This window comes from Bos grunniens, chromosome 11 (genome assembly GCF_055505025.1).
Source record: "Bos grunniens cultivar Pamir isolate PY7600 chromosome 11, Bosgru_T2T1.0, whole genome shotgun sequence".
NCBI lineage: Eukaryota > Metazoa > Chordata > Mammalia > Artiodactyla > Bovidae > Bos > Bos grunniens.
In genome coordinates, this window is record NC_141175.1 from 11,674,074 (window position 1) to 11,684,565 (window position 10,492).

General features: G+C 42.2%; 1 protein-coding gene across 2 annotated transcripts; it reads left to right on the forward strand.

Moving 5' to 3' along the window:
* The first annotated feature begins 5,071 nt into the window (after nt 1-5,071).
* On the forward strand, nt 5,072-9,369 carry HSPA5 (heat shock protein family A (Hsp70) member 5). 2 transcript variants are annotated; one of them, XM_086325228.1, is made up of 9 exons: nt 5,072-5,128; nt 5,210-5,435; nt 5,534-5,765; nt 6,173-6,310; nt 6,604-6,716; nt 6,811-7,201; nt 7,325-7,562; nt 7,873-8,040; nt 8,460-9,369. In XM_086325228.1, exons 2-9 carry the CDS (start codon nt 5,311-5,313, stop codon nt 9,020-9,022), a joined length of 1,968 nt encoding a protein of 655 aa, XP_086181354.1. In that variant the 5' UTR covers nt 5,072-5,128; nt 5,210-5,310; the 3' UTR covers nt 9,023-9,369. The 2 variants fall into 2 exon arrangements, with proteins under 2 accessions (XP_086181354.1, XP_086181355.1); XM_086325229.1 differs by having other exon boundaries at nt 5,072-5,435.
* Nucleotides 9,370-10,492: the final 1,123 nt, after the last annotated feature.

The window sequence follows — 10,492 nt, forward strand, 5'->3', positions numbered from 1 at the left end:
GTGTGTACTAACAATCATGTAGAATAATGTTCACAGTAGCATTGTCCATAATAGCCAAAATACTAAATACAACCTAAATTGTGCTGTCTTAGGGATACTAAACAATTGAAAGTGAATGAATTAGAGCTACACATAACAATAAGGATAAAACTTTAAAACAATGTGAGTGAAAGAAGCCAGACACAAGTATACATATTCTTGGATTCCATTACATCAAGTGAAAAAATACAAAGGAAACTAAACGATGATGTGTGAGGAGGTATTTTTACATGGTTAAGTTCTGAAGACTGTAACAATAAAGTCACTTAAAAAAATATATATATATATGTATTTATTTATTTATTTATTTTTGGCTGCGCTGGGTCTTCACTGCTGCGGGCAGGTTTTCTCTAGAAACAGTGAGCCTGGGCTACTTTCTAGTTGCCGTGTGCGGGCTGCTCACTGCAGTGGTTTCCCCTGTTGCAGAGCACACGCCCTAGGATGCGCAGCCTTCAGTTGCTCCAGCTCTTAGCACACAGGCTCAATAGTTGTGGGTACACAGGCTCAGCTGCCCTGTGGCATGCAGAATCTTCCCAGACCAGGGATCAAACCTGTGTCTTCTGCATTGGCAGGCAGCTTCTTAATCACTGGACCACCAGGGAAGCCCAGAAGTCACTTTTTTTTCATGGAGGAGGGGACTGTGATCAGCTAGCGGAAAAAATGAGGACTTCTGGGTACTGACAACATTCTATTTCTTGGCCTAGTTATTGAATACTTAGGGATTCACTTTATGTTTTTCATTAAACTGTACATTTGTGTTTTCTGTATCCACATTGTAATTTATAATAAAATGGTTTAAAGTGTATAAAACACTCACCATGTAGTAGATACTCAATTCAGGGCACCCAGTATGACATTAAAAAAAAATGGAGGCAGCTGATTTGTGACAATCTCCAAGAAACATAGCCAAGTGGATAAAGGAGCAGAAACCACTTGTGCACTATCCTCTACCATTGGTTTTAAAACTGGGTTGCACTCACACACATTGCATGTGAATAAAACATCTCTAGAAGGCACTATCAGAAGCAGTGACAGCAGTAACCTTCACTTGTGCAGGGTAACAGGGCTGGGGACTGGGTGGCAGGCCACCTTATTTTCACTGTATACTGTATCCGTTGAATTATACGCTATGTGTATATATTTCCTATTTTAAAAATTTAGAAGTTTAAGACATATCAAATCACTCAAAATCAATAGGCAGCTCCTTATGCTCAGGCCTTCCTCTTCTCTTTTTTACATTATTTGGCTGCCCTGGGCCTTAGTCGTGGCACGTGGGATCTAGTCCCCTGCAGACCAGGATCAAACCCAGGCCCCCAAGCCTTGTGAGGGTGGAGTCTTAGCCACGGACCACCAGGGAGGTCCCCTCCGTAGCTTACTGTACTTCAAAGGAAAACTTAAGACAGAAGAAAAATAAAAACGAACATTTTATGTATAAAGTACTTTATAATTAATCAAGTACCTCAATCATAAGTAGCTTTGTGAGGAGGCAGAATTACATCCATTTTACAGACTGAGGAGGCAGAATTACATCCATTTTACAGACTAGTAAACAGAGCTTTAGAGGGATTAAATGACTTACCCTAAGTCATAGCCAATTCGTGACAGAACTGGACCTCATTTTTATGCCTGCGAACTCCATGATCCTTCTCTATCACGCTGACACAATATACCCTCCTAAATGCCTTTCACCAAAAATATTTATGTGAAGAACAAAAAACACACCATCTGTTACTTTTCACTTGTGCGTGGGGAAGGTTCTCTATTAATTATTAAAGTCACTTTTTAAGTGAAGACAAAGAAACTTATTGAATGGCACATTGCACTATCAGAAGTACTAAGACAGCTTATAGGATTCATACTTCCTATTACTCCCGGCTTGGGTATTAGGGAGATATACTTTTCTCTCACTCTCTTGTTGTTTAATGAAGGCTGAGGAATTATCCCGTCTCTTAATCAAAAAAGACATCTTATGCAGCCAATACAAGACAGTAATTAGATGTAACACTTTTCAAAGCATTTCCAAAAATTTTTGTCAAATTCAATGAGATCACCAAATACTATTTCCCTTAGAAAGTAATTTTGAAAATTCACTCTCAAGAGGTGCTTTGCTTGAAGACTTCTAAAATTTATTGTTTATTTACGATAAATAACAGCGTTACCACTACTGTACAACTTTCACATACAATATCTCATTTGATCCTTGAAACAAGCCACCAAGACAAGGAGGGACAGAAATTTCCTGACATTCAATAGATGAAAGAAGAAACTGAGGCTCTGGGAGGTTGGGTGTTTCCACGGTCATATGCCCTCTTAGCTGAATATTCTCTCCAACAAAATATGTGAACTTACCAGGGTCTAAATATTCAACTTGTCGATTACATTGGCCTTTTCCTTCTTGCTCTATGCCTTTAATTCCCTTTCAGAAAGGAAGATTTAGGACCTAAATAACATCCAATCCTAATTAATTGTAACTCTGCTTAGCTTTCTGAGATCAGATGGGAAATAGAAATCTATTTTCTTACCCATAAGAGTAAAATGAGCTTGTTTAAATTACTGGATAAAAATTTACATTTGTCTATCACCGATATCAAAATACTTGTACTATGTAACTACTCTATATCCTAAAAACTACAGAAGTCTTATAAACTTGAAGTTCAGGATGACAACCCAGACTACAGAAATTAAAAATTAACCTGCCAAAGCTCAAATTCTGGTTCTGTATTTTCTCAGCTGTGTGATCTCCTGGCCAAATTTCTTTACCTCTTAGAGCTTCATATGCCTTATCCCCAAAGTAGGGGTTTTAAAAATATTTTCTTAAGGATTAAAAGAAATACTGCACTTACAGCATTTTGCATAGTGTTTAGCACTTAAATAATGATAACTTAGCACTGTTATTATTATTGGTATTTAACATTCAGCAAACTAGATTTATTTACTGATTTTCCTACTCAATCCATAAATGATTGCACTTTGGAATACACTATAATTTACCTAATATATTTGACTTTTAAAAATACTACGACCACCAATATGTTCAATTCTCTTTAGCAGTTAGCTAGATACCACTTTTCTAAATCTCAGAAAAGGAGAGCTGCAAAGGTTACTCCATCAATCAAGGATGAGGCTGAAATTGAGAGCTGTTTTTAATGGATATGGACTATGATACATACAGAAAATTTGCTTGAAATGATATGTAACTGCAATGTGGTGGAATGGTGATGTCTATCTTGATAATGGACTGATGTAACCTGAAGAAGGGTAGGTGTTACAGCAGTATTACAAGCCCTGTGAAAGAGATGCATGATGCAACTTCAATTGTAAGAACGGAGTCAACACTGAGTCACCAGCATAACCTTTGAGGAGCACTAAAGGAGAAAGAAAAATTCCTGAGTACTGACTCCTAGGCTCAGCATCTTAGTCAACTGTGCGTAAGATGTTTCAGTGCTATTTGGACATACTATTGCTCATACCAATGAATCTCAGGAACCCATTTAGTGCAAAAAATACTGGAGTCACTAGCTCCTGACTGTGGTAAGTCCCACAAATTTTCTGTAAGCATCTCAAAATATTTTGTATCAGGCCTTTGACCCATCTCTAGTAGGGCCTCTAAAAATTTGTTGAATAAGTGAACTTAATTTTAAAAAATTGTTGGGAGCCTCCGTGGCAGTTCAGTAGTTAAGACTCTGTGCTTCCAATGCAGGGGACATGGGTTTGATCCCTGTTTGGGGAACTAAATACCCCACATGCTCTACACAGAGGCCAAAAAATAAACAAATTAAAAAACTTATTATGAGCATTGGCTACAGAGTCAAGCTTACTTGGATATCAATAATAACTCTATCACTTAGCAGCTCTGTGACAATTAATCTCTTTGGTCTCAATTTTCTCATCTGTAAAATGGGAAATGCCAAGTATTGAACTGTAAGGACCGAAAGGTAAAAGAATAATGCTTGGCACATAGTAAGGCTAAAGTAAATAGCAGCCTTTATACTTTTTGCTACAAGAGTATGGTATTATCCAGAGGTCTTTGTCCATTAAATATGTTTAGCACAATCAGACCTTTTCCAGAAGTGAAAGTAAAAAGGTATCAATAAAGGATGAAGAAGGCATTGTAAATGATAATCTGAGCCACAAAAGGAAATGATGGCAAGGAGAGAGAAGACAAGGGGTGACAAGCTAGAAAAATGATGCATCCCAAGGTGGGAGTGATGGCATTAGCACGCTCTTAAGTGCAGGGCTGCCATATGTGTAGGGGACTCTGTATGGGAGCCAATTACTTTGGTCAGGTCTGTCCTGGGACTTACCGTGGGGCAAGGCAATGTGGGGAGACCTGGGAAACACAACGGGATAGCGGGTGCCGGGGCATGGAAGTAGAAGGAGCCATGATTCGCGACCGGGCAGTGCGCAGCCTAGGTCCCAACTCAAGAGCTGCGGCCTGATGAGCAACAAAAGACCCCAGGACACTAGTACCTGTGGCAGCTATAAAGGACAGAGAAATTTGTTCGGAGGTGATCACAACATCTACGCTGACACCTGCCTGCCAGGGACGGGATGGAGGCAGGGAGGAGAAAACAGCCGCTTCCCTCGAGAGGGACGGAGGAAGGTCACGCGGGCGGATCGTGAAGAAGGCACGGACTCAAGTCCTACTGCCTTGAGGGTATCTGGCACGCCGGACGGGCCCCGATCCCCTCAGGGCCCAGCGTGGAGGTGGGACCTCAGCTGTTACCGGCGGAAACCACCTCGGGGTGAGAGATCCCGTCACTGACAGGCAGCTGCTAAACCAACGGAGCTGGAGCCCGAGGCGGATGTTGTGTCTCATTGGTGATTGCTGTGCGCGCCCAACAGCCAATGAGTCAGCTCGGGGGGCGTAGCGATGACGTTAGCTGCGGAGGAGGCCGCTTCGAATCCGCAGCGGCCAGCTTGGTGGCCTGGACCAATCAGCGACGTCCAACGAGCTGCGCCTTCGCCAATCGGAGGCCTCCACGACGGGGCTGGGGGGAGGGTATATAAGCGGAGTAGGCGACGGCGCGGTAGACGCTGACCGAGACATCACAGACACATCAACTTAAGCTTTTCGTGCGTTTGAGAGGTAGGTGCCGCGGCCTGTCTTTTCGGACCTGCCCTTCGCATTGTCCACTGTTCTCCTGATCCCGGGCCCTGTCATCCTCAGCTCAGTAACCTCGGTGCGCTCCTGTGTTTGCGGCCTGTGGCTGGTTTTCCTGCGAAGCCCTATAGCTGCCTGCTGACCGACTGGCCGACGGCGCTGGAAAGATGAAGCTGTCCTTGGTGGCTGCGGTGCTGCTGCTGCTGCTTGGCACGGCACGCGCGGAGGAGGAGGACAAGAAGGAGGACGTGGGCACGGTGGTCGGCATCGACCTGGGTACCACCTACTCCTGGTAAGTGGGGTTTGGGGAGAGGGGAAAATGGGGCGTGGCCTCCTGGGCTGCCCAGAGCATCGTGGTGCTGATTCCTTCCGTTCGGTTTTTTCCGCCAGCGTCGGGGTGTTCAAGAACGGCCGCGTGGAGATCATCGCCAACGATCAAGGCAACCGCATCACGCCGTCTTATGTGGCTTTCACTCCTGAAGGGGAGCGTCTGATCGGCGATGCAGCCAAGAACCAGCTCACCTCCAATCCGGAGAACACAGTCTTCGACGCCAAGCGACTCATCGGCCGGACGTGGAATGACCCGTCCGTGCAGCAGGACATCAAGTTCTTGCCTTTCAAGGTTCGAACCGGTTTTTTTCTTCTAAATAGATAGTGGGTGATGGTGATGGGAGTATTTAGAATTAAAAAGTTTAGGCACAAGCAAAGGGGATATAGATGTCGTGTGTGTGTAATTTTATTTTATACTCCTAGTATATTTCAGAACTGAAGATAGTAAACTTGGCAAGGAAATTTCATGCATAACTATTCTGTCGACAATAGTTTAGAATTAAGAGACTGATTAAAACTGAAGTGGCTTGTAATTGTAAGGCACCTTCTACACCTTAAATATTTCTGCCCCAAATATTCAGCTCAAAGGGTCCAAAATAAACCCAACTTTGGAGAGGGAAGTGAGTCTCAGTCCTCTTTTAAAGTTTAAAATGTCATTGCTCCTATGTCTGAAAATAATAATTATTCTCTCAAATTTAGGTGGTTGAAAAGAAAACTAAACCATACATTCAAGTTGATGTTGGAGGTGGGCAAACAAAGACATTTGCTCCTGAAGAAATTTCTGCCATGGTTCTCACTAAAATGAAGGAAACTGCTGAGGCTTATTTGGGAAAGAAGGTAGGTATTTTCTAGAACCGTGTTGAGCAGTTTTATTATTACCGATTCTGATCGTGTCGTGTAGATGCTTTCATCATTTTAAAAGTCTGACATCCATGTATATCAGTTTTAATTACTTGCATGTTTTACTGGAGATCAAACAAAATACTAGAGTCTTTTCATTTATCACTTACTGCTTGCAAGTCCACATACATATAATTATCTTAAAAATAAAGTGATAGTTTGACTGTAACTTAAATAAAGGTTAAACTGTATGATAAAACATGTCTAACTACCTTTTGTTATCATTTTAGGTTACTCATGCAGTTGTTACTGTACCAGCATATTTCAATGATGCCCAACGCCAGGCAACCAAAGATGCTGGAACTATTGCTGGACTGAATGTCATGAGGATCATCAATGAGCCGTAAGTGTTAAATTCAAAAGTATGGCACATTTGCCAAATGTGGAAAGGTAAAAGTTAAGTAAGGTTTGTTTTTTCTTTCTCATTCCCCTAACAGTACAGCAGCTGCTATTGCTTATGGCCTGGATAAGAGGGAAGGGGAGAAGAACATCCTGGTGTTTGACCTGGGTGGTGGAACCTTTGATGTGTCTCTTCTCACCATTGATAATGGTGTCTTTGAAGTCGTGGCCACTAATGGAGATACTCATCTGGGTGGAGAAGACTTTGACCAGCGTGTCATGGAACACTTCATCAAACTCTACAAAAAGAAGACTGGCAAAGATGTTCGGAAGGACAACAGAGCTGTGCAGAAACTCCGGCGTGAGGTAGAAAAGGCCAAACGGGCCCTGTCTTCCCAACATCAAGCAAGAATTGAAATCGAGTCCTTCTATGAAGGAGAAGACTTCTCGGAGACCCTGACTCGGGCTAAATTTGAAGAGCTAAACATGGTATGTTCCTTGTTTTGCTAATGAGATCTAGTTAGACTCTGAGTATGGGACAGTGCATTTAAGGATTTCGACTATTTGTGGGTATGACAGACATCATCACAGTGATTGTGTCTCTTACTCTAGGACCTGTTCCGTTCCACCATGAAGCCTGTCCAGAAAGTGTTGGAAGATTCTGATTTAAAGAAGTCTGATATTGATGAAATTGTTCTTGTTGGTGGCTCTACTAGAATCCCAAAGATTCAACAGCTGGTTAAAGAGTTTTTTAATGGCAAGGAGCCATCCCGTGGCATAAACCCAGATGAGGCTGTGGCATATGGTGCCGCTGTCCAGGCTGGTGTGCTCTCTGGTGATCAAGATACAGGTAAGTCTGTCAGCATTGTCCACAGTGTTTCAGTAGCTGAATGGGAAAAGTATTAGCTGTTGCTTTGGAAAGCAATAGAACACAAGCAGCAAGCTCAAAGAGCTAGTGAGGGGTACAGTGATGACAAGACCTGGAAGTCTCAACATCCTTAGCAGCTGTATTTAATTCACTGCTTCTGAAATGATTTTGCATAGAACCTAACCAAGTGGCAAGATGGAGAAGATGAAGTTTTATTGATCATGGGGACTGCTTGGTATTGCTCCTATGACTCCTGAATTGGAACTTACCTCAATTAACTTACTTTTGCCAGGTGACCTGGTACTGCTTGATGTATGTCCCCTGACACTTGGTATTGAAACTGTGGGAGGTGTCATGACCAAATTGATTCCAAGGAACACTGTGGTGCCCACCAAGAAGTCTCAGATCTTTTCTACAGCCTCTGATAATCAACCAACTGTTACCATCAAGGTCTATGAAGGTAATTGCTTACATTTGTTAATATCATGGTATGTGTTTGAAGAGTTTGACTTTTTTTTTAATATACGCTGTTGAAATGACTAGGGAAAGAAGTATCTGCTGTTTTCAGGTGAGAAGACCTTAATTTAGTGTTGTTTGGTAGAGCAAGGACTAAAATCTGTTTTTTGTCTGGCACTCTTTCCCATTAAAAATGCCTTCTGAGCTGGCTTCTAAAATACAACAAGCAAAGTTCATACTGCTATAAAATAGACGAAATTCGATTAACAGTACTAGTAACTTAATTCACTGCTCTTTTCAGATCCAGTACCACCCACTTTAAGTTGATAGAGTGCCCTTGCCACTGCAGACTTAAAAGTAGAAATCCAAATGTACTAACGTTTATCAGTGACAACTAACAATTTTTGTGTGTGTGACTTCTAGGTGAACGACCCCTGACGAAAGACAATCACCTTCTGGGAACTTTCGACCTGACTGGAATTCCTCCTGCACCCCGTGGGGTCCCACAGATTGAAGTCACCTTTGAGATAGATGTGAATGGCATTCTTCGAGTGACAGCTGAAGACAAAGGTACAGGCAACAAAAATAAGATCACAATTACCAATGACCAAAATCGCCTGACACCTGAAGAAATTGAAAGAATGGTCAATGATGCTGAGAAGTTTGCTGAGGAAGACAAAAAGCTCAAGGAGCGCATCGACACAAGAAATGAATTGGAAAGCTATGCCTACTCTCTTAAGAATCAGATTGGAGATAAAGAAAAACTGGGAGGTAAACTTTCCTCAGAAGATAAAGAGACCATGGAAAAAGCTGTAGAAGAAAAGATTGAGTGGCTGGAAAGTCACCAAGATGCTGACATTGAAGATTTCAAAGCTAAAAAGAAGGAGCTAGAAGAAATTGTTCAGCCAATTATCAGCAAACTCTATGGAAGTGCAGGCCCTCCCCCAACCAATGAGGAGGAAGCAGCAGACAAAGATGAGTTGTAGACACTGCTCTGCTAGTGCTATAATATTGTAAATACTGGACTCAGGAACTTTCGCTAGGAGAAAATTGAGAGAACTTAAGTCTCGAATGTAATTGGAATCTTCACCTTGGAGTGGAGTTGAAAATGCTATAGCCCAAGTGGCTGTTTACTGCTTTTCATTAGCAGTTGCTCACATGTCTTGGGGTGGGGGGCAAGGAGGAATTGGCTATAATCAAAAGTGGGTTAAAAAAAAGCTGGGTTAGGGCGTGTGTTCACCTTGAAAATGTTCTATTTAACAATTGGGTCATGTGTATCTGGTGTAGGAACTTTTTTCTACCATAAGTGACACCAATAAATGTTTGTTATTTACACTGGTCTAATTTTTGTGATAAAGCTTCTAATTAGGTTAGTCATTTAAGGTTAGACTCTCATGTGTTGGGAGTGTTCAGGGTTTTGAGGTAAGGAAACAACATTTCTGTAAATATTCAGTCATTTTGGGAAACCTGCCTAACCTAAGAAAAGGGGTGGGAGGTTGGTTCATCCATATGCTTAACTAGGCAAGGACCATTTCAAGAGCGGAGTTTTCTTGAGCATAGTGGAAACTTCCTGCTTCCCCTTACCTTTGAAAAACTTAACAGTGGCCTTCTATTTATTCGTAACACTTTACAACTGCTTGGATTCTCTTGAGATTTGATAAGTGATGAATCACTGATAATTTTACACACCTGGATTCAATTCCTAATTTTAGGATGTGAGGGTGTATTTTTGAATCTCAGCCATGTCAATCTCTACCTCTGGTACAAGAGTGGGAACAATTAAGTATGATTAACGAAGGGCAGGCTGTCGTGCTAACATGAAATCCAGTTCAGTCCAAAGATAGACATTTTATACATGGGGCAACCAGCTGCAAGGTTAATTTGTGGAACTGAGACCTGATGTGTGATTTACTCTGAGGCCTGGACCTCTCTTGTGTTGCCCAAAGCATTTGGACAGGAGGTTCTTTCAGATCAGTTTCCATACAAACATTAAAAATGACCTGAAGTGTTGTGTGCAGAGGGGTAGGGGTTGGTGGGGAGAGACGAGAGCCAATCTTTGCCCCTGTCCCCAGTGGCTCTCCGTACCAAAAGTCAACAGTACACCTCTTTCTGAGGAGCTGCTAATATTGAAAGCACCTCCCTGGATTTCCCTGGGGGCTGGTGGCTAAGACTCCATGCTTCCAATGAAGGGAGCATGGGTTCCATCCTTGGTCAAGGAACTAGATCCTGCATGCTGCAACTAAGGCCTGGTGCAGTCAAATGTTAAAACACCAGCTTGGGAATGTCCACTCACTAATTTCTACAACTTTTGTTGTATCTTGCAATTAGGATATCTGCAACATTTTTGTGATTAGTATTCATAACCAGCCAGTTAGTTACCTGGACGTATTGCTGATAAAAAAAAACCTTTATTAAGGTTTTTGCCCTGCCTGGGCTATCCAGTTCATCTCTTCACC